The sequence below is a fragment of the Halichoeres trimaculatus genome, unplaced genomic scaffold (genome assembly GCF_033239565.1).
Source record: "Halichoeres trimaculatus isolate MK-OKI-2021-1 unplaced genomic scaffold, fHalTri1.1 fHalTri1_scaffold_18, whole genome shotgun sequence".
Taxonomy (NCBI): domain Eukaryota; kingdom Metazoa; phylum Chordata; class Actinopteri; order Labriformes; family Labridae; genus Halichoeres; species Halichoeres trimaculatus.
In genome coordinates, this window is record NW_027437196.1 from 1,181,425 (window position 1) to 1,203,841 (window position 22,417).

The following is a 22,417-nucleotide window of genomic DNA, read 5'->3' on the forward strand; positions in this document are numbered from 1 at the left end:
CATCTGCTCAGGTGTCATCATATTTTCAATACGGGCTAGCACAACAGGTTGTTCCTCTGCATTCCATAAATCAGCTGAATTGGTATGAAAGTTATCGCTGAGCATCTTATGTAATAAATGATCTTTGACTCTCACTTTGGCTGTTAAAACACCTGATACAGGAAGTAAACCAAGGACTTCTCTTTGTTGTTGTTTCTAAAGTTTGTTCCTCCATCTCTTCCTCGCTCTCAGGTGTCAGATGTGTTCGGTTGCCATGCAACAGGTTTCAAAGATTTCTGTCAGAATGACGGACAGCTTGAGGTCAGCATCACCTTTTCCCTTCCCTGAATCACATCCCTCCTTTCAGATGGATGAAATGACTCCCCTGTCTCTCCCTCTGCAGGTAACTCAGGTCAACTGCAGGGCAAAAAGCCACATCAGGTAACAGCGCGTCACAGAGATTTATCGTATCTTTAAAACCTCTGACGGCTCGTCCTCACGTGAGCTTTTTGTTCCCAGAAAAACCACCTGTGACGTGCTGCTGCAGCTCAGTCAGGCTGTCTCAGCGTGCGAGCTGCAGCTGGCTGGAGTCTCTGCACTGCAGCAAGCCGGGGACCAACAAATACGAGCCAGCATCACAGGGGAGGTGGAGAGAGTCGGTGAGCATCAAAACACACGCAGACTCATGAACAAAGAAGCTCTTAGTTCCTCTATACACCTCTGAATCACAGGTAGGAAGAGTTTTATACCAGAAATACAGGAAGGAGGAAGCATCTAGTTTAGACATCCACAACAAACTCCTCCTCTCCTTTAAATCCTGTAGTCCAAGAGACAGACAGGGAGTGAGAGCTGACACAGTTCCATTCGGCCCACAATGATATAGAATAATGTGAGACCGAGGATTGAGCCCTGAGGTACCCCACATGAGAGGGTGATCATTTAAGAAGTAGTATCCACTGATCTTTACTTCGAATGATCGACACTCCACCTCCAATCCCACAAATACAGAGGCTATATGATGTATTCTCAGAGCATTTTTTTATATTAAAGATGAAATATAAAAGACTTAACTGATTTTGGTTCTGCTGCAAAGTAGGCCGAGCAATAGCAACTAAAGTTCCAATTACTCATTTGCTTGTCAGGTCAAATACTTGAAGGAAAAAAAAATAATAATAATGAAAAGTTATTTATATAGCACATTTTAAAACAACCACAGTTGGCCAAAGTGCTGTTCAGGCATAAAATCAAGATCAATAAAAACACAATCAATTAAAACAAACGTTAATGAGAATGATTTAAAACAGTGGGTAGGTAAAAGATACAATAAATAGTAGAAGACAAGAATAAATAAATAAAAGTGACAATGAATAAAAGAAAATAAAACCCTGTATGTCTTGCCTAACCTGTATTAAAGCCAATGCAAAAAAATAAGTCTTAAGAAGACATTTAAAGCTGTCCGTAGTCTGTGCCCTGATATTAAGAGGCAGACTGTTCCAAAAGAATATATGAAAATGTTTAATATCCTCTAGATGTAAATCAGTTTAAACATTCAAGACATTATTCTGTATATTTTAATTTTTATACAGCAAAAAAAATTGGAAATGATTTGGCGGCCTACTTGCAATTCCTTCGCGCCCCACCAGGGGGCATGGCCCACAGGTTTGGAATCACCAATCCAAAGAATGTCCCCGTCATCACAGCTGAAAAAAAAATTCTAGTCCTTAGAAAGATAGAAAAACAAGCACACACACAGATGTTTGTTTTTCTAACTTAAGGGGACTCATAAATATTTCTGTCCCCCCAAACCACGTTCCATCTGAGTGCCTCACCAAAACCTGAAAATAAACCTTGATCAAATCTCAGTTTAAGCCTAAATTTTCTCTAAAATTCTCACTCAGCTCTGAGATTTAATAAAGACTGAAAAAAGTATCTACAAGTCACAGAAATATTCTCATTTTGCATTAAAGCTTACTCATTTTCTGCCCTCCAGGTCGGGATCTTTGTGAGGACATGCTGCCCTCTAATGGTGGATTCATGAGGTGCACGTCCTCATCTCCCTTAGAGGCTCTGTGTCAGATGAGCGAACCCTCCAGGCTGACATGGTGAGCAGTGTTTTCTATCTTAAAGTGATTCATTCCCATCTCTGTGTCCCTGATGTGTGTATCTGATCAGCGTTTGTTCCCTCAGCTCCGTCATCGAGCCGAACTCTGACCCCGTCCTGCAGACGAAGACGGACTCCTGCAGCAGTGAGTCGCACAAACACATTATTATGATTCTTCTGATTCTGCTGCTGGGATCACTGTGGGTTGTTTTTGTTTTTCTCAGGTGTGGCTCCTCGATTTTGTGACTGCAGCGCGTTCTGTGAGGCTGCAGGTGAGAAACAGAGTGTTATCTCTCTGGTAACTGAAACATGGAAGCAAAAGCAGGTTTCAATTATACACTGTAAAAAAAAAACACTGCAAAATGCTGGCAGCAGGGTCGCCAGCGTTTTACTGTTACTTTACGGTGACATTTTTTTACAGTGCTGTATTTAAACATAACAGGTTATTACATGGATATTTCCTTGATAATCAATAGTAATTTATTACAGTGTAGGACAAGGGTCTCCAAGCTGTGGCTCTGGAGCTTCATACGGCACTTTGACTCCTTTGCAGTGGCTCCTTGTAAAAAAATATTGAAAACACTGACACTAAATATGCATCACATCTTGCAATAAAGCCATTAGCAAACAACAACAAAATTTGGGCCACATTATCAATATAAGCTGGCAAATTCAAGTGTTATTTTTAAATTTTTTTTGATTTATCAAATTCATTTATTTTTTATTTGAATTTTTAAAAACTTTTAAAAATGAAATATTTATGAGATTTTTAATTTTCGAAGATTTGTGACATTTTTGCAACTTTTTGAAATTGAAAAACAATAATAAAATTTTTGCAATTGTATTCACAACATTTTTTCCTGAATTTTTTTTGCAAATTTATTAGAAATAAAAACTAAGACATCACTTGTACAATTTTAAAAATTAAAAAGAAAACTTCTTGTTCTGGAATTATTCACAAGGTTTTAACTTTTTATACAATTTTATAGTCTTTTTTTAACTCTAACTTTTTTTTATTATGCTTTTGTTTTTTAATTTTGCAATATATTTTCTTTTATCACATTTGTTGAAATTTTTGCAGATTTTTTATTTGTTGGAAATGTATTTGAAATAAAAAAAACAAGACATCACATGTAAAATTCATAAACTATGCAATAACTTCTAGTTTTTATAATTATTCATTAAATTATAATTATGTAAAGAATTTTTTACACTTTTTTTAGTCTTTGTTGTGAAGATAAAGCTCATTTTGTGGCTCTGAATTGACTTTAATCCAGGTGAGCTGAGGAAAAATGGCTCCTATGAGAGTAAAGGTTGCAGACCCCTGCTGTAGGATGCTAACCCCCATATTAAGCATTTGATTATTGCTAAGCTAACAGTACAATTTCCAAGCTGAACCTCTTCACTGTTTTTCTCCTTTAGGCCAGTTTTACGCCATCAGGATCAGCATCAACGGACCTTCTGTCACTGTCAAGACCCTTAAAACCAAGGTACCTAAATCACAGAACAGTATCATTAACATCTCATTCTTTAAACTTCCTGCTGACTTTTTTTTTACTTTTTCTAACAGTTAGCAAGACTTGCTCTTACACACATTTGTGACAGAGCATCAGGGTGAGTCTCTCTACGCTTCTATTGTTGGTATCCCTGGTCTTGAAGGAGTTTTATTAAATGTGAAAAACTCTTTCTTTCAGTCTGTGCCAGGATTTTTTTAATCAAAACAAGGTAAAAAGTTTTCTGTCTTACACACATCTTTCAACACCTCATTAATCTGCTTAAACTGATAATCTGAATATTTTAATCCATCAGGCTCACCTGGAATGCCATGGGACACGGCAGAGGTAAAAAGCTCTTAGAGGCTTCTCTCTGGAAAATGTGCTTTCGATGGCTTTGAATGTAAAATACTCTTTTTGCTGCTCTGTAGGTTGGACAGCTGCATGGTGATCCTGGAAATGTCTGCTCCGGTCGATGGTTGCCTCTTAAGCATCCGTCTGCAACAAGCCATCGATTCATGGCGTGATATAACAAGCGAGAGGCCGCTAACTCGCATGAGTGAGTGTGTAGTCTTGTACATTTCTCCTTAAATTCCTTAAATTCACATATTTATAAATGAACACTGATGATGAACCTGTCTGTCTGCAGTGGTTTGTGGTTCTCCTGGTTTAAGTATCCAAACTCTGTTGGCGTCTAACTTGACCTGGGTCGCCAGTGACCTTCAGGCCTCTGACGTCTGCCAACCAGACCCCACTCTGCTGAGATGGTAAATGAATAGATAATGAATAAATCTTTAGTCATCTGGGAATTTCAGGTATAGTGGGTGTGAATACTGAAACGCTAAAAGAAGCATCTTTGCTCCTGAAGTTAAACAAGTTATGAAATTTATCCAAACAATTCTGGATGTTGGATATAAGTTACACGACTGTATTTTTGTTTCTCAGTGAGCCGAATGAGAGCCTTGCTGTTCTCATGACCGACAGCTGCACTCCAGAGCCTCCAACAACCCATCAAAGCACAACAACGCCATCCAACGATGACATCACTGCCACTCCAGGAACTTTACGGCCGTCTGTTACTGACAGAAGTCACACAACAGATGGGGGCACTACAGCAGCGCCACAAACAATTGTGTCGGCTCAGCCAAACACAACAACTCCACTCACAGCGAGCGTTACAACCCCATCTCCAAAAACCACGTCACTGACAACCACACGGACTAAAAACACACCCACAGTGAATCAAAACACAACAGAATTACAGATCAGTACACTTCAGACATCAACACCATCTCCAGATGGCACGACTACACATGAAACACTCACATCATCTGCAAAAAGTACAACCGCCTCTGGTGTAAGAATACAATCACCAGGTAACACAACTGAGAGCAGCTCTGTTATAACTGACACATTTACAACTCCTGCAAATGATTCAACAATCAACAGTGTAACAACAACTGAAACAGTCACACCTTCTCCAGAAATCAGCAACACAACAACAGTGAGCCATGTGACAACTTCTCTACATGGTACAACCAGCTACAACGTAACTACAGCCAACACTGTGACAGCTTCTCCAGGTGATTCAACAATTGTAACAACCGAAACAGTTACACCTTCTCCAGAAATCAACAACACAACAACAATGAGCCATGTAACAACTTCTCTACATGGTACAACAAGCTACAATGTAACTACAGCCAACACTGTGACAGCTTCTCCAGGTGATTCAACAATCAACAGTGTTACAACCAAAACAGTTACACCTTCTCCAAAAATCAACAATGCAACAACAGCAAACCCTTTGACAACTTCTCTACATGGAACAACCAGCTACAACGTAACTACAGACAACACTGTGACAGCTTCTTCAAGTGATTCCAGAGTCAATAATGTGTCAACTGAAACAGTTACACCTTCTCAAAGTGATACAACAATAAGCAACCTAACTACAGACAACACTGTGACAGCTTTTACAGGTGATACAAGACTCTACAACGTGACTACAGCCAAAACACTGAGTCCTTCTACACATGAAACAACAGTCTACAACGTTACTACAGCTGAAACATTTACACCTTCTCCAAAAATCAACAACGCAACAACAGCAAATACTTTAACAACTTCTTTACATGGTACAACCAGCTACAACGTAACTACAACCAACACTGTGACAGCTTCTCCAAGTGATTCCAGTGTCAACAATGTGACAACTGAAACAGTTAAACCTTCTCAAAGTGATACAACAATAAACAACCTAACAATAGACAACACTGTGACAGCTTTTACAGATGATACAAGACTCTACAACATAACTACATCTGAAACAGTTACACCTTCTCCAACAATCGAAGTCACAACAGAAAACCTGTTAACAACCTCCCTACATGATACAACGATACACAACACTTTGACACCTCCAACTGATACAACACTTAACAACTACAACGTAACTACAACTGGAACAGTTACACTTTCTCCAAGTGATGCTACAATCAACAACATAACAACAGCAAACAAGTTAAGCACTACTCCACATGACACAACGTCCTACAACATAACTACAGCCAGCACGTTGGTTTCTTCTCCAAGTGATGCAACAATCAACAATGTGACTACAGCCAACACAGTGACTCCTTTCACAACTGATTCGATCAACAATGTAACAGCAGTTGAAAGAGATACAACTGCCACAGTTAGTACAAGAGTCTACAATGTCACAACAGTCATCACGTCTACGGTTTCTCCAAATGATACAACAGTTAACAACAGTGCAACAGTCAAACAACATGATGCTACAACTTACAATATAACTGCAGCATTTACTCCTTTGCCCAATTACACAACAATCGACAATGTTACTACAGTCCAAACAGTTACACCTTATCAGAGTAATACAACGATGAAAAACAGCACAACCAAAAACCTGACAACTGCTTCTCAACATGATACTACAACATACAACATAACAACAGCCAGGACGACAACACCCTCTCCAAGTGATGCAACAACCAACAACAGAACAACAACAAATGCCTTAACTGCAACTGGACACAGCCCTACAACCAATGTAACTACAGCAACTACACCTCTTCTGGATGATACGACAGTTTACAATATAACTATAGTTGAAGCACTGACAACGGCTACAAGTGATACGAGAGTCTTTAATGTGACAACAGATTCACCAAGAAACACAACAGGAAATAACCCTGTTACAACTGACATGTTCACACCATCTCCAGATGTTACAACAATCATCAACAGTACAACAGAAAACCCGCTAACTACTTCACCACATGAAACTACAGCCTCCAGCATCACTACAGGGTTTACATCTCCACTAAATGACACAACTATCAACAGCGTAACTACAACCAAAACACTGACAACTTCTACCACTAATACAAGAGTCTACAATGTAACTACAGTTGACACATTCACTTCAGATGAATTTAACAATGCAACAACAGCAACCCCTTTAACCACTTCTCTGGGTGATGGAAAACACAACACAACTACAGCCAGTATTTCCACAACACCTCCAAATGATACAACAATCAACGATGTATTTACAGCCAGCACAGCAACACCTTCTCCGAATGAAACAACAGAAAATGTCACTACTACTGGTGAATCAACAGTCAGCACATTTACACCGTCACCTACGTCAGGGAACAATGTCACTGAGGCCGCCAAGAATCACACAACAGTGTACAGCGTAACCATGGCAAACAACAACAGGACCCTGAACAATAATTCCTTTGAAAGTAATTCAACAGGAAGCACAATCACACCTACTCCCGACCTCACAGACAACAGCACATCTGTAAACAACAACAACAACATAACAGAAAACAACTCAACAATCATAGGTGACAACAGGAGCTTACACAATCAGACAGGTACTGTAACAGCTTCTCCAAATCAAACTGTAGAGTACAACGTAACTACACCCAACACATTTACATCGTCTCCCAATCTCACAGCTACAGCCACCGGCAATCACACGACAGAGTTCAGCTCAACAACAGCAAACACAACCGTTAACTCAACAATCAGCCCATTTACAGCCGCTAACAACAACACCACACAATTCAATGCAACTACATCCCCCAACAACCACACCACAGTGTACAACCTGACTACAGCAGAAAGCAACAGTTCAACTCCAGCAGCTAACACAACCATCAGCCCTGTTACAACTTCCACTAACGTCAGCGTGCTTCACAACGTAACTACAGCTACAACCACATCACATGTCAGCACTACACATGTTGGGGAAATACAGCAAAACTCTACTGTTTCTGGGATAGATCTGACTACAACTACAACTGCAAGAAAAACTGATGAAGCAACAACTGTGAGCAGCAGCACTGAAGCAACAGTCGCACTAACAAACAACCTGACAGTGACTGACAACACCAACTTCACTGCAGCTCCCACTGATGTCAGTCCCACCCAAGATCACAGTGTAACAGCAGGAAACAGCTTCAACACGACTTTGACGACGAGCAGTTTAACCACAGTCACGGGTGTAACAACTGACAGACCAGGAGTACAGCCAACAACGGCAACAGCTCCGGCTACTTCTACAACCAAAACCACAACCACAACCACAACTACAACCACCAAAGTTACTACAACTACACTTCTGACCCAGATTAACAACACTGCTGCAAAACTTCCAACAACTTCTGCTACATCCACCGCCACCCAAACCAGGAAAACCACCACAAAACCAGGTCGGTACATTTGAAAATTCAACAATTTCAGCTTGGCTTTAAGTGTCTGATATGGTGGATAAATCACCAAGAATTGGTTCAATTTTAAGTTTGTAACTGTTATGATTTCTGTATCAATAAGGGCCTGTGTCCACTGATAGCATTATGGTGCTAGCTGAACCCTCAACTTCAAATTGAGAGAGCATATATTAGCACTTTCTATTTTCCCCTTTCACCATTAAATGTTTTTTTCAATGGTTTCATGCCTGATCCTTATCTCAAAATTAAAAAAAGTTGTGTGAGGAAGTTTTCAGAGAGATTGATGATAATCTCTAAAATCAAAAGAGTAAATGACAAAATATAAAGAAAATGGTCTTAGCCGCAGATCCACACTTACATCCGCGAGTTATGACCTCCAAAAACCAGTCCTAGTATTTTTTCTTCTGCTGTTACTGTTGACAAATTTGATATCAGGGAAGCAAGTTCTGCTCCTTTTTGATTTTGGAAGAAGTGAGGTAAAGAAAAAGATGTGTTACTGGAAAAAACAGACACAAGCTGTAAGGGCCTGTTTCCACTACTCACATTATTTTGTGTCGGCGAAACATGGCAGCTTAGTGATTTTAGAACTGATTGTGATTGGCAATAAAATGTCCAAAGCATCAAACTTTAACTGTTGTTTCACTCACAGCATCTGAAAGTTTGATAGATATTTTCAATTTCTGAAGCACCCCTGTCCATATCAGTGGGAATATACCCTAACGGATCATTCAGGTTCACACTTTCCTTGGAAAAACCTTCCAGGTTTAAAGAAACTATCCTTGGCAATTCATAGTCAACTTCTCTCATTTTAGGAAGAGAAAGTACTGTGACACAACTTTCATGGCTTTTCCTTGTAAAGCTGAGGTTGTGAGAGCAGTCAGTGCAAATAATGCTTGTAGTGGAAACAGGCCCTTAGCGTGGGATGCTCTTCTTTTCCGGCTCAAATTTCAAACATCATCCTCTACTTCATGGATTAATTTATAAACTTAGTTGATATTTAAACTTGAGCAGTTTGTTCCTCTGCCTTGACAAGTTTCCGTCTCCATTTTTAAGGTGTTGAGACAACAACGAGAACCACAGCAGACCCCAACCAGAGCCAGGAGGAACAGGCGAACCAGCTGCTGAACCAAACACAGGACGCGTCGCAGCTGAACTCCTCACAGGTCAGGGTTTACTCATCAAAGATGGAGTCTTTAGAGAAATAGATTGTGGAAACTGTGGTGTTGGAGTAAGTGGTCGACGTTTCAGGTGGAGCAGGTTGTCGGGCAGTTGGAGAAGCTTCTGGAAGGCCCGACTGTCTCTCAGTCTTTGGGACAAAAAGCTATCAACATCGTCGCCAACCTGATGGAGGGCGATTCAGCGGTGCTCTCGTCGTCTGCTAACAGGTACAGCTCACACACACACACACACACACACACACACACACACACACACACACACACACACACACACACACACTCCACGTTGTTTTAAGATTCCTCATTGGTTTGTCGTGGTTCCTGCTCCCAGGCTGATTCAGGTGGTGGACGACCTCGGCGTGAAGCTGGTCGTAAGCGGCGACAGAGCGATCCTCCCCTCAGACGCTCTGGTGCTGGCGGTGAGGACGGTGGACGGGACGAACTTTCCAGCGACATCAGTGAACATTTTCAACACCAACAACGTTCAGGTGAACGAGACTCATTATTATCTGACGTTCATTAAAAAAAAGTGCAAAAGTTTCCTTTTCTGTAACTCCTTTGTCGGTCTGTGTCTCTGCTTCCAGCTCCGCGCCGTCGGCAGATCTCTGAACAGACGCTCAGACTCAGCTCTGGGGTCTGTGTTCCTGCCCTCCTCCCTGACCTCAGGTCTCAGTCCAGACCAGCAGCGGCAGGCCAGCAGGGTCCAGTTCACCTTCTACACCAGACCCACGCTCTTCCAGGTGATTCCCAGAGTACCTGTGAGCTAATGTGAGCTTCAGGAGACCAGTCAGTCAGATAAACAGAAGGCCAGTTAGTCAGAAGATCAGAAGGCCTGTACGTCAGAAAGTTGGGAGGCCTACTAGCCAGATAATCAGAAGGCGCACTAGTCAGATGGGCTGTTAGTGAGATAATAAAAGCCCAATTGGTCAGATAGTGTGTAAGTCAGACAAACAGAGGTTTAGTTTGTCAGAGGGCCTGTAAGTCAGCAACTTAGAAGGCCTATTTGTCAGAAAAATCAGAAGAGGCATTAGTCAGAAAACCAAAAAGCCTGTAAGGCAGAAATTTAGAAGATGCAGTAGTCAGAAATCCTATTAGTGAGACAATTAGAAGGCACATTAGTCATTTAGCATGTTAGTCACAAAATCAGAGGTTCAGTTAGTCAAAAGGCCTATAAGTCATCAAATTAGAAGGCCCATTGGTAAGAAAATTTAAAGGCTTGTAAGTCAGAAAATAAGGAGGCCTAATGGTCAGAAATTCAGAGGGCGCATTAGTCAGATGGCCTGTTAGTGAGACACTCAGAAGGCCAATTGGTCAAATGGTGTGTTAGTCAGAAAATCAGAGGTCCAGTTAGTCAGAGAGCCTGCAAGTCAGATAATCAGAAGGCCTCTTTGTCTCAAAAATTAAAAGGCCTGAAAGAAAATCATTAGTCAGAAACCAGAAAGCGTGTAAGTCAGAAAACAGGGACGCCTTATTGCCAGCAAATCAGAAGGCACATTGGTCAGATGGCTTGTTAGTGATATATTAGAAGGCCAATTAGTCAGATGGTGTGTTAGTCAGAAAATCAGAAGAGGCATTAGTCAGAAAACCAGAAAGCCTGTAAGTCAGAAAATTAGGAGGCCTATCGCCAGAAATTCAGAAGGTGCATTAGTCAGATGGCTTGTTAGTGACATATTAGAAGGCCAATCAGTCAGATGGTTTTTATTTAGAAAATCAGAGGTTCAGTAAGTCAGAAGGCCTGCTACTCAGCAAATCAGAAGGCCCATTAGTCAGAAATTTAAAAGGCCTGTAAGCCAGAAAATCAGAAAAGGCATTAGACAGAAAACCAGAAAGCCTGTAACTCAGAAGGCCTGTTGGTCGGGAAGTTAGCCGCCCTGATAGCCAGAATTTCAGGAGGCACATTAGTCAGAAGTCCTGTTAATACGATAATTAGAAGGCCGATTAGTCAGATTGTGTGTTAGTCAGAAAATCAGAGGTTCATTAAGTCAGAAAGCCTGCTACTCAGCAAACCAGAAGGCCTCTTTGTCTGAGAGATGAAGGCCTGTGAGCCAGAAAATCAGAAGAGGCATTAGTCAGAAAACCAGAAAGCCTGTAAGTCAGAAAATTAGGGCTAATAGCCAGAAATTTAGAAGGCACATTAGTCAGAAGTCTTTTTTAGTGAGATAATAAGAAGGCTAATTAGTCAATTGGCATGATAGTCAGAAAATCAGAGGTCCGTTTGTTAGACAAAATAAAAGGCCTGTAAGTCAGAAAATTAGAAGGCCTAATCACCAAAAAGTCAGAGGGCACATTAGTCAAAAGTCTTGTTAGTGAGACAATTAAAAGGCCAATTGGAGATATGGTGTGTTAGTCAGAAAGATAGAGGTTCAATTAGCCAGAAAGCCTGCTAGTCACCAAATTAGAAGGCTCATTTGTCAGAAAAGTTGAAAGGCCTTCAAGTCAGGATATCAGAAGATGCATTAGCCAGAAAACCACTAAGCCTGTAAGTTAGAAAATGAGGAGGCCTGATAGCCAGAAATTCAAAAAGCACATTAGTCAGAAGTCTTGAAAGTGAGATAATTAGAAGGCTTGTTAGTCAGAATATGAGATGGCTCTGTAGCCAGAAATTCAGAAGGCACATTAGTCAGAAAATCAGAATCGCTGAGCTAATTTAGCTTCAGACTTAGATTCAGATTAAATATCCATTTTTCATCATCATGTTTCTCTGCAGGATTCTTCCCTGACAAACCAGACCGTGGTCAGTCCAGTCCTGGGCTCCAGCGTGTCCAACCTGTCGATTAGCAACCTGAGAGAAAACATCGAGTTCACCATCAGGAACATGGACCCTGTTAATGTGAGCGTTGATCAGTGAGTTACCTCAAACATTTAGAAATCAGAGTCTCAGATCTCATCTATTCATCAGGAGGAACACTCGGCCTCGTGTGTGTTTTGGGACTTCACTCAGAACGGTGAGTTCCTGTACGCCACGTAGAGCTCTGTATGAGCCGAGCCGTCAAACTGGTTTTTATTTAATTTCTCTGACTGATGTGGTTCTTCTGGTTCAGGAGGCGGAGGAGGCTGGAGCTCTGACGGCTGCTTCGTCGTCAACGCCACCGCCGAGAAGACGATCTGCAGCTGCAGCCATCTCACCGCCTTCGCTATCCTGCTGGTATCTGCCCAAATATTTCAGATAAATGGACTTTATAGTGTTAAATGTGTTACTCTCTGTGTGTGTTTACGTGTGTTTTCTCTCTTTAATCCAGGATTTGTCCAGAGAGGGATTAACCGACCGTCAGCACGCTCAGATTCTGACCTTCATCACCTACATCGGATGTGGGATCTCAGCTATTTTCCTGGCGTTCACCTTACTGACGTACCTCTTATTCGAGTGAGACTCCACTTTGTTTTCATTATTAAAATGATAGATTTTAAACGTCAGGATAACAAACTCTTCCTCCTCCGCAGTAAGCTGCTCAGAGACATCCCCGCCAAGATCCTGGTCCAGCTCTGCATGTCCCTCCTCCTCCTCAACCTGGTCTTCCTGCTGGACGGCTGGCTGGCGCTCTACCCGGCCGTGGGTCTGTGCACCAGCACCGCCTTCTTCCTGCACTACTTCCTGCTGACGTCATTCACGTGGGCGGGGCTTGAGGCTCTGCACTTGTACCTGAGCGTGGTGCAGGTGTTCACTCCGTACCTGAGCAGATACATGCTGAAGTTCTCTCTGGTTGGCTGGGGTGAGACAAACAGGAAACGGTTTATGTCAGACCAGCTTCAGTCGATGAATCTTTTAACGTGGTGGTCTCTGCAGGCGTCCCGCTCATCGTGGTGATCGTTGTGATATCCGTGGACAAAGATAACTACGGCCTCGTGACGTACGGAAGATTCACAGACGGCACCTCAGATGATTTGTGAGTCACACCTGAATGTTCACCTGCTTTCATTGTCAGGTTTCAGGAAATAAAAGACCTGATTGGTCCAAAAGAGAAGAAGATTTCCTGAAGCTGCATCCTGCACATTGAGGCATAATCATGGTACGGTGGCCCTAAAGTGCAAACTCACTCGCAAAAAAAAAAAAAACTCACAAAAAAAAAGAAAACTCACACACAAAAAAAGAAAACTCACACACAAAAAAGAAAACACAAAAACAAAAAAGAAAACTCACTTGCAAAAAAAAACTCACACAAAAAAGAAAACTCACATAAAAAAAAAACTCACACAAAAAAGAAAACTCACATAAAAAAAAACTCACACAAAAAAGAAAACACACACAAAAAAAGAAAACTCACACACAAAAAAGAAAACTCACACACAAAAAAGAAAACACAAAAACGAAAAAGAAAACTCACACACAAAAAAAGAAAAATCATGCAAAAAAAGGAAAAAAAGCAAACTCACTCGCAAAAAAAAAAACTCACAAAAAAAAAGAAAACTCACACACAAAAAAAGAAAACTCACACACAAAAAAGAAAACTCACACACAAAAAAAGAAAACTCACACACAAAAAAGAAAACTCACACACAAAAAAAGAAAACTCACACACAAAAAAAGAAAACTCACACACAAAAAAAGAAAACTCAAACAAAAAAAGGAAAATCACCCAAAAAGGGAAAAACACCCACACAAAAAAGGAAACACACACGGAAAAAAGAAAACTCACACACAAAAAACCTCACACAAAAAAGAAAACTCACACACAATAAAAGAAAACACAAACAAAAAACACAACACAGAGAAAAAAGAAAACACAAACAAAAAAGGAAACCTCACATAGAGAAAAAGAAAAGTCACACAAAACACACACAAAAAGAATACAAACACAAAAGAAAGCATTCAAACACAAAAAAATAAATCCCAAAATGGTAGTGTTACCTAACATGCCACATGGTGGCAGTAATGCACCAATTTGTTGCTTGCCAACTGCCAAGAAAACCCACAAAAGAAAAAGAGGAAGAAGAAGAAGGAAGTGTCATCTTCGGCGGACTTCTTCTTCTTTTTGTGTTTTGTTTTTTCTGTTTCGTTTTGCACTTCAGGGCCACCGTAGATTTAGTCGCCAAATGAACTCGACCTGGACTCAAAACAAACTTCCTGGTTGTTGAATTCATGTTGAACAAACTCACAGAAACATGTTAAATTCTCCGTCTCCTCATCTCTCCGTGTAGCTGCTGGCTCCGTGACGACATCGCCTTCTATGTGGGCGTCGTCGCCTACTTCCTCCTCGTCTTCAGCCTGTGCCTCCTGGTCTTCATCCTGGTCATGGTCCAGCTGGCCCGCATCAAGAGGCAGAACCCCCAGAACCAGTCTCCAAACCGGGGGGTGATGACGGACCTGCGCAGCATCGCCGGCCTGGTCATCCTGCTCGGGCTCACCTGGGGGTTCGCCCTGTTCGCCTGGGGGCCGCTCTACCTGCCGTTCGTTTACCTCTTCTCCATTTTCAACTCTTTACAAGGTCGGTCACATGATCACACGCTGAGCTCTACGTCTACAGATTAAAACCTTAGAGAGAAACAAGCTGACTAACCTTCCCTCTGCGCAGGTTTCCTCATCTTCATCTTCCACTGCGCGATCAAGGAGAACGTCCGGAAGCAGTGGAGGACTTACCTGTGCTGTGGGCGGCTGCGATTGGCTGAAAACTCAGGTGGGTACCTGGACAGATCAGGGCGGTGGTTCCAGGAACTTTTCCTCACCGATTAATGAATCTTTGCGTCGTCTGTCCTGCAGAGTGGAGTCGAACGGCCACGCACAACAACAACAACAGGAATCTGTCTCTGGCGACAGGGTCCAGCTCCGCCCCTCACCTCACCTCTCGCAGCTCCTCGGTCACCAGCGACGCCACCAACAGCAGCGGTACGTTCACAGGTCTGACTCCAACACCTGACCCGCTTCATGTTTGAAACACTGATTTCACTCCGGTCTCTCCACAGGCTCCGTGTTTGCAGACAGCGGGATATCAGACGGCTCAAACAGCGACGTCGTACTCAACGAGATCCACTGGAGGAACATGGCGCTGCAGGCAGGAGCCGACTGACGACCGGCGGAAAAACTTTCAGGATCGAACGCAGAAATGATCTAGTGTTAGAGTCAGGAGGACGGTCTGTCTCCTGCATCTGAAAGCAAAGAGACACTGACAGGAAGCAGAAATCCTCCAGGAGATGAAGGATTTAAGGAAACATGAAGGAAACATGAAGGAAACATGAAGGAAACATGAAGGAAAAGCTCGACTGAAGGATGTAAGGAGATATACTTGCTGCTAACTGTGCTTTCTATGTCGCCGTGAATCTGCTGATCTGCTTCACTTAGAAATATTAATGATAATTATTCATACCTGCCTCTCATGGCCCAGCAGGCCACCGTACAAGGCAGAGTTTCAAAGTTGAAGAAACCAGAGAAGGAGAAAGGTTTGGTTGACCAATGGAGCTGGGAAGAAACTGATGTTCAAAAGAAAAAAGGATCCAAAGCAGATTTTTTTTCCAGAAAGATCCCGAACACCGTCTGACCCACAGGAAAATTCAAACAGCAGCGTTTCAGACCTTCTTCAGGAAGTTTTCAGAGGCATTGATGCTAATTTATTACAAACTTTGGAAACTGATGTTAAATTAACAGATGTTCAGTGAAGACAAAGCTGATTAATAACAAACAGAAGAGGACCGAAGACAGAACCCTGAGGAACTCCAGCTCGATTGAAGATTTAGATTTAAGATCTGAGAGCAGCTGGAGAGATGAGATTTCAAGGGAGCCACTGTCAGAAGGCTTGTTAGTCTGAAAATCAAAAGACCTGTTATTCTTTATTCAGAAAAACAGAAAGCGGGTTAGTCAGAAGGCTCTTTGACAGAAAAATCAGAGGGCAAGTCAGTCAGGAAATCAGAAGGCCCACTAGTCAGAAAATAAGATGGCCTGTTACCATGAAGGCATGACAGTCAAAATATTTACAAGGCCAGTTAGTCTGTGAGTAAAAAGGCTTGTTAGTCCAAAAGTAAGAAGGCATGATAGTCAAAAAAATCAGAATGCCAGTTAGTCAGAAAAATCAGAGGGTCCTTTCTTCAGAAGGCCCATTAGTCAGAGAATCAGAGGGCCATTTAGTCAGAAATTTAGAAGGTCCCTTCTTTAGAAGGCATGGCAGTCAAATAGTCAGAAGACCAGTTTGTCAAAAATACAGAAGGTCAGTAATTTAGAAGGCCAGTTATTCCATAAACTAGAAGGTCAGTTAGCCAGAAAAACCAGAAGGTCCTTTCTTCAGAAGGCCCATTAACCAGAAAAATCAGATGACCAGTTGGTCAGAAAAATCAAAAACTCTCTTCTTCAGAAGGCCCATTAGTCAGAAAATCAGAAGGTCAGTTAGTCAGAAATACAGAAGGTCCCTTCTTCAGAGGGCTTATTAGTCAAAAGATCAGAAGGCCAGTTAGTCAGAAAAATCGAAGGGTCCCTTCTACAGAAAGCCCATTAGTCAGAAAATCAGAAGACCAGTTTGTCAAAAATACAGAAGGTCCCTTCTTCAAAAGGCCAATCATTCAGAGGACCTGTTTCGTCAGAAGGCATGTTTAGACAGAAAGCCTGTTTAGGCAGGAGGCCAGTCAGTCAGAGTGCCCATTAGCCGGAAAATCATAAGGCCCTTTAGTCAAAAAGTCAGAAAATCAGAAGGCCAGTTAGAAAAATTAGAAGGTTCTTTCTTCCGAAGGCCAGTTTGTCACAGCGCCCATTAGTCCGAAAAACAGAAGGCTCATTAGTCAAAAGATCAGAAGGCCAGTTGGTCAGAAATACAGAAGGTCCCTTCTTCAAAAGGCACATTATTCAGAGGGTCTGCTTCGTCAGAAGGCCAGTCAGTCATAGCGCCTGTTAGTCAAGAAAACAGAAGGCCCTTTACACAAAAAGTCAGAAGGCCCTTTAGTCAGAAAACCAGAAGGCCTGTAAGTCAGAAAATTTGTTTTGATTTCAGAAGATCAACAAAATCTAAAAGTTTTTTCTGACTAACAGGCCTCTGAGAACGGGGCGTATCCTGACTTCAGATAGGATTGGACAGTCAGTCAGTTCAGGAGTGTAAACTGCTCAGACTGAAGCTGATGTTTCAAGAAGGATGTTTAGAGAAGATGTCAAAGGTCGCACCAAGATGGAGGAGGTCGTCAGTGATTCGTTTCCTTTGCGTACTTCCTTCATTACCTCTACTGTCTCTGTTTTCAGCTCTGATCTCAGCATTAACTTGAGATAAACCTCCTCTGTTGTCTGCATCTCAAACATCCTGCAGTTGCACACAGCTTGACCAACAGCACATGTCGAGCATCGTTAAGTCTTTGTACGGTGACGCTCAGGATGCAGCGAGTATATCTCCAGCCTGAACATCGTCACAGCGTTTTTTCTCCACAAGTCGAACTCTGAGAACGTTCTGAGTCTGTTTCTGACTGAAATGATTTCACTGGTTCAGCTGTGACTTTTACTGAATGTGTAGCTTGTTTCAAAGCTTTTAGTATTATCTGACCTCTCTTAATGTGACGCTGATCTGTAGTTCAGTCTGCAGGAAAGATGCAGAGTTACGTTTTTAGAGTAACCTTGAACAGTCGCTGGGTACGTTGCAGAGACGGTTCAGAGACTTTTTGATGTGTTTTTGAGGCATCAGTGAAGGATTCTCCATGGAGACGAGGTGGCTGAAGGAACGTGAGCACGCCATGTCTCCGTGGAGTATTTGAAGATGCTTTATCACTTTGTTTAGCATCAGTTCAGTGTTGATTTTCAGTTTTTTATGTTTATTTTCTTTGCATTAGATGTTTTAAAGCTCATGGAGCAGATGAAGACCTTTCAAACACAGACAGAAAATGTGGGACGCCCTTGCTGGGGTATTTGTGCATGCGATGCGAGCAGAGAGAATAAAACTTCAGCTCATTACCTGTCCGGTTTGTCTCCTTTGACTCAGACTGTGTCACATCTGCATGACATTTTTACATCTTTAATCAAACCTTTTCAACAGAGAGGGAAAAAACTCACCAATTACGCTCCCAGCAGACTCCGCTCTCATCACGGCCTAACCTTCAGCCCAGCCCGACCCCAGACGCTTCAATCACGGCCCGTGAAGGTCGCCGCAGAAGGTTGGCAGCAGTTAGTTATTAAAAGTTTTACATGAGTTCAACCCGCACAGCGCCGTGACCTCAGACAGGAAGCAGAGGAGCGTGCATGCTGTGGAAATGATGGTGGAGGAGCAGATGGTGCAGCCATGAGGCTCACTCAGACCTGATGTCAGGTCAGCCAGAGGAGAGCGCTCAACGCTTTCAGCTCCTAATGAACTAATGATCAGTTTGAGTTTCTCTCTGGAGAGTTAGCGTCTGTCTGACGGAGCAGGAACGTAAAGAAAGATCATTTAACTTTGAAATCTCTGAGCTCGTTCTGATTTTACTGCAAAACAAAACATTTACGTCTCAGTCTCTATGAAAACACCACGCCAGCTGATGGAGTTTATCAGAGAGAAGAGAAATCTGTGTTTTTCTCTGCTGAAAACGATTTCTGTGATTAATTTTGTAGTGATGGTGGACACTGGAGCCTAACTGTCAGACAGAAAAAGGACAGAAGAGCAGAAGAAAGAGAAACAGGAGAGAGATAGAGCACAAGCTAAAGGCTAACACATCAGCTTAAGGCTTAAAAACAGGCTAAAGGCTAAAACAAAAGCTAACGGCTAAAACACAAGATAAAGGCTAACACATCAGCTTGAGGCTAAAAAAATGGCTAAAGGTAACTACATGAGCTAAAGACAAAACACAGGGTCAAGACTTAAACATGAACTAAAGGCTAAAAACACAAGCTAATGGCTTCAACATTAGCTATGGGCTTTAACAAAAGCTCAAGTCCAAAACAAAGGCTAAAACACCAACTAACAGCTAAAATACAGGCTAACAGCTAGAATAAAGGCTAAAGGCTAAAACACAGGCTAAAGGTAACTACATGAGCTAAGGGCTAAAACATCAGCTGTAGGCTAAAAAACAGGCTAAAACACAAGCTAAATGCTAAACAACAGGCTAAAGACTTGACTGTGAGCTACAGACGAAAAAAGGTAAAAGGCTAATACATGTACTTAAGGCTAAAATGAATGCTAAATGGCTAAAACACAATCAAAATGCTTAAATATCATTTTAAGCTACGTAACTGGCTAAAGGCAGAAAAACACACAGGCTAAAGGCTTAGCAACAGGCTAAAGGCTTTAACATAAACTAAAGACTAAATACAAGCTAACTGCTAAAATATAAACTAAAGGCTAAATTACAGGCTAATGGCTTAAACATTAGCTATGGGCTTTAGAAAAAGCTCAAGCCCAAAACAAATGCTAAAGGCTAAAGCACAAGCGAACCACTAAAACACAGGCTTAAGGCTGAAACACAGACTGAAGGTAACTACATGAGCTAAAAGCTTCAACAATTTAAAGGCTAAAACATCAGTTTGAGCTACAAAACAGGCCTAAGGCAAAAAAAAACACAAGCTAAAGGTTTAGCAACAGGCTAAAGACTTCAACATGAGCTTAAGGCTTAAACAAAAGTTCAAGTGTAAAACAAATGCTAAAGGCTAAAGCACAAGCTAATGGCTAAAACACATGCTAACAGCTTAAACACAGGCTACAGGCTTAAACATCAGCTTGAGCTACAAAATGGGCTAAAGGCAAAAAACACAAGCTAAAGGCTAAAACATGAACTAAAGGCTATAACACAGGCTAATGGCTTAAAAATTAGCTATGGGCTTAAACAAAAGCTCAAGCCTAAAACACAGGCTGATGTCAAAACCCAGTCTGATGGCTTTAACACAGGATAAAGGTTTCTACATGAGCTAAAGGCTCAAACACAAGCTAAAGCTAAAACAGCTTGAGCCTAAAAAGCAGGCTAAACACAAGCTGAAGGCCAAACAACAGGCTAAAGACTTTAATGTGAGCTACAGACGAAAAAAGGCAAAAGGCTAATACATGAACCAAAGGCTAAAATAAATGCTAAAGGCTAAAACACAGGCTTAAGCTTACTGCATGGGCTAAAGGCTTCAACACAATTTAAAGGCTAAAACATCAGTTTGAGGCTAAAAAACAGCCTGAAGGCTGAAACACAAGCTAAAGGCTAAAACACCAGCTTGAGGCTAAAAAAGCAGGCTAAACACAAGCTAAAGGCTAAACACGAGCTAAAGACGAAACAAGGCAAAAGGCTAAAACGTGAACTAAAGGCCAAAACACTGGCTAATGGCTTAAACATCAGCTTTAGGCTTAAACAAAAGCTCAAGTCTTAAACAAAGGCTTATGACTAAAAACACAGTCTTAAGGTTACTACGTGAGCTAAAGTTTAAAACACAATCTAAAGGCTAAAACATCAGCTTGAGGCTAAAGGCTCAACAACAGGCTTAAGACTTAAACATGAGCTAAAGACAAAACAAGGCAAAAGGCTAAAACACACGCTAATGGCTTAATCATTAGCTATAGGCTTCAATACACATCCAAGCAAAAAAAAAAGTAAGGCTCAAACACAGTCTGAAGGCTAAAACACAAGCTAACGGCTAAAACAAAAGGGTAAGGCTCAAACATGAGCTAAACACTAAAACACAGGCTAAAGGCCATTGAAGGCTATGTTCCAGCCTTTAATCTGTGTTAGCCTTTAGCCTGTGTGTTAGCCTTTAGCTCGTGTTCTCTCTCTCCTGTTTATCTTTCTTCTGCTCGTCTGTCCTTTTTCTGTCTGACAGACTTTGACGCGCTCTAAATCAGTCTGGTCCTGCTCGACCCGATCAGGAAGCTGAAAAGTAGCGTTTATGAATAACCTGTAATATTGGAGCTGATCAGGCAGAAATCTGGAGGGGAAACTTTTTTAAGATCACTCAGAAACTTCTCACAGAAACTTCAATTCATCTTTAAATACTTTGTTCCTGAAGACTCTTAAATCTATTGTTTCTGATATTTTCATATTTTACTTACTGTCATGACTCCGTATGAAAAACGTCTAAATTATTTGACCAGAAGCGAAAGTTAAACCAGCATCAACAAACAAAAACTGTTTAATCTGTAATTTCTCTGTCAGTGGGATTTTTTTTTGCTGCTGCTTTTTTAATCCTGCATGTTCACACTCTGTCCACTAGATGTCAGTAACGTTCCACAGCTGTTTTCATCCATCACAGCAGCTTTTACTCACACAGAGCGATAACTTCATCAGAATAACACGTGTGGGCGCTGAGCTGCAGTTAGTTCATGTTTGGTTGGATTAATTCGCAGGTTTGATCATTTATCAGAGTTTCTCAGCTTAACATCCTCTAATGAGACACATGACGGTGGTTTAACTTCTGGTTTTATCCTTCACAACCTTCCTCTCTGCAAACTCAGCCTTTACCTCCCCTGATTTCCAACAGACGCCCCTTTAGACGCAGGCATCGACCTCCATGACATCCAGTGAATAGACGTGGCAGCCTGCTCCATGTGACTCATTAACTTGCAAATTTGCCTAACTAATAACCCATCAGTCAGGAGAGGCGCTTTTTTCCTCCTCGTCTGGAGTTTTAATTAAATTTGAAGGTTAACTTTTAGTGCAGCTGCGCTCGTATGACCTGCAGCCTCTGCTGATGGAGGCGTACGTCGCGTTAAAATCGATTAACATCTCGTTTCTAAATGGATATTTTACGACTCGTATCAGGGTCTGGAAATCAGACGTAAATAAATCCCCCTCCTAAAGTTCATTTTCGAAGGTTTGACCCTTCTCCTGATCGAGCCCCATGCTCCATTATCACAGGCCGTCAATATTTAATCCAGGTCACAGAGAAAGGTGCGTCTCTTCCTGAGGCTGAACCAACGTTTTCATGCAGGTCACATCTTTGGTTTCATCCAGAGAGAAGCCTGAAGGATCTGTTTTCTGATTTAACTCTTCTCTGTGTAGTAAGAGTTGAAGCGTATTGATCCTCAGCTCCTCTGCAGCTGTTTGCTCCAGTTTTTATTCCCC

The 22,417-nt window shown here is 41.7% G+C and overlaps 1 protein-coding gene across 1 annotated transcript in view; it reads left to right on the forward strand.

The window, feature by feature from the left end:
• adgrg2a (adhesion G protein-coupled receptor G2a) overlaps positions 1 to 16,270 on the forward strand; it is a 29,901-nt gene extending 13,631 nt beyond the window's left edge. The window contains exons 9-35 of the mRNA XM_074694037.1: positions 232 to 300; positions 383 to 420; positions 499 to 638; positions 1,970 to 2,081; positions 2,167 to 2,225; positions 2,305 to 2,352; positions 3,503 to 3,570; positions 3,651 to 3,694; positions 3,775 to 3,805; positions 3,890 to 3,921; positions 4,005 to 4,132; positions 4,223 to 4,340; positions 4,519 to 8,321; positions 9,393 to 9,502; positions 9,588 to 9,724; positions 9,849 to 10,005; positions 10,102 to 10,257; positions 12,225 to 12,347; positions 12,417 to 12,462; positions 12,559 to 12,662; positions 12,757 to 12,881; positions 12,959 to 13,227; positions 13,302 to 13,401; positions 14,654 to 14,940; positions 15,028 to 15,129; positions 15,213 to 15,338; positions 15,416 to 16,270. Coding sequence (XP_074550138.1) covers positions 232 to 300; positions 383 to 420; positions 499 to 638; positions 1,970 to 2,081; positions 2,167 to 2,225; positions 2,305 to 2,352; positions 3,503 to 3,570; positions 3,651 to 3,694; positions 3,775 to 3,805; positions 3,890 to 3,921; positions 4,005 to 4,132; positions 4,223 to 4,340; positions 4,519 to 8,321; positions 9,393 to 9,502; positions 9,588 to 9,724; positions 9,849 to 10,005; positions 10,102 to 10,257; positions 12,225 to 12,347; positions 12,417 to 12,462; positions 12,559 to 12,662; positions 12,757 to 12,881; positions 12,959 to 13,227; positions 13,302 to 13,401; positions 14,654 to 14,940; positions 15,028 to 15,129; positions 15,213 to 15,338; positions 15,416 to 15,519 — 6,636 coding nt within the window. The 3' untranslated portion in view covers positions 15,520 to 16,270. The remainder of the gene's footprint in view (positions 1 to 231; positions 301 to 382; positions 421 to 498; positions 639 to 1,969; positions 2,082 to 2,166; positions 2,226 to 2,304; positions 2,353 to 3,502; positions 3,571 to 3,650; positions 3,695 to 3,774; positions 3,806 to 3,889; positions 3,922 to 4,004; positions 4,133 to 4,222; positions 4,341 to 4,518; positions 8,322 to 9,392; positions 9,503 to 9,587; positions 9,725 to 9,848; positions 10,006 to 10,101; positions 10,258 to 12,224; positions 12,348 to 12,416; positions 12,463 to 12,558; positions 12,663 to 12,756; positions 12,882 to 12,958; positions 13,228 to 13,301; positions 13,402 to 14,653; positions 14,941 to 15,027; positions 15,130 to 15,212; positions 15,339 to 15,415) is intronic.
• The last annotated feature ends 6,147 nt before the right edge of the window (positions 16,271 to 22,417 follow it).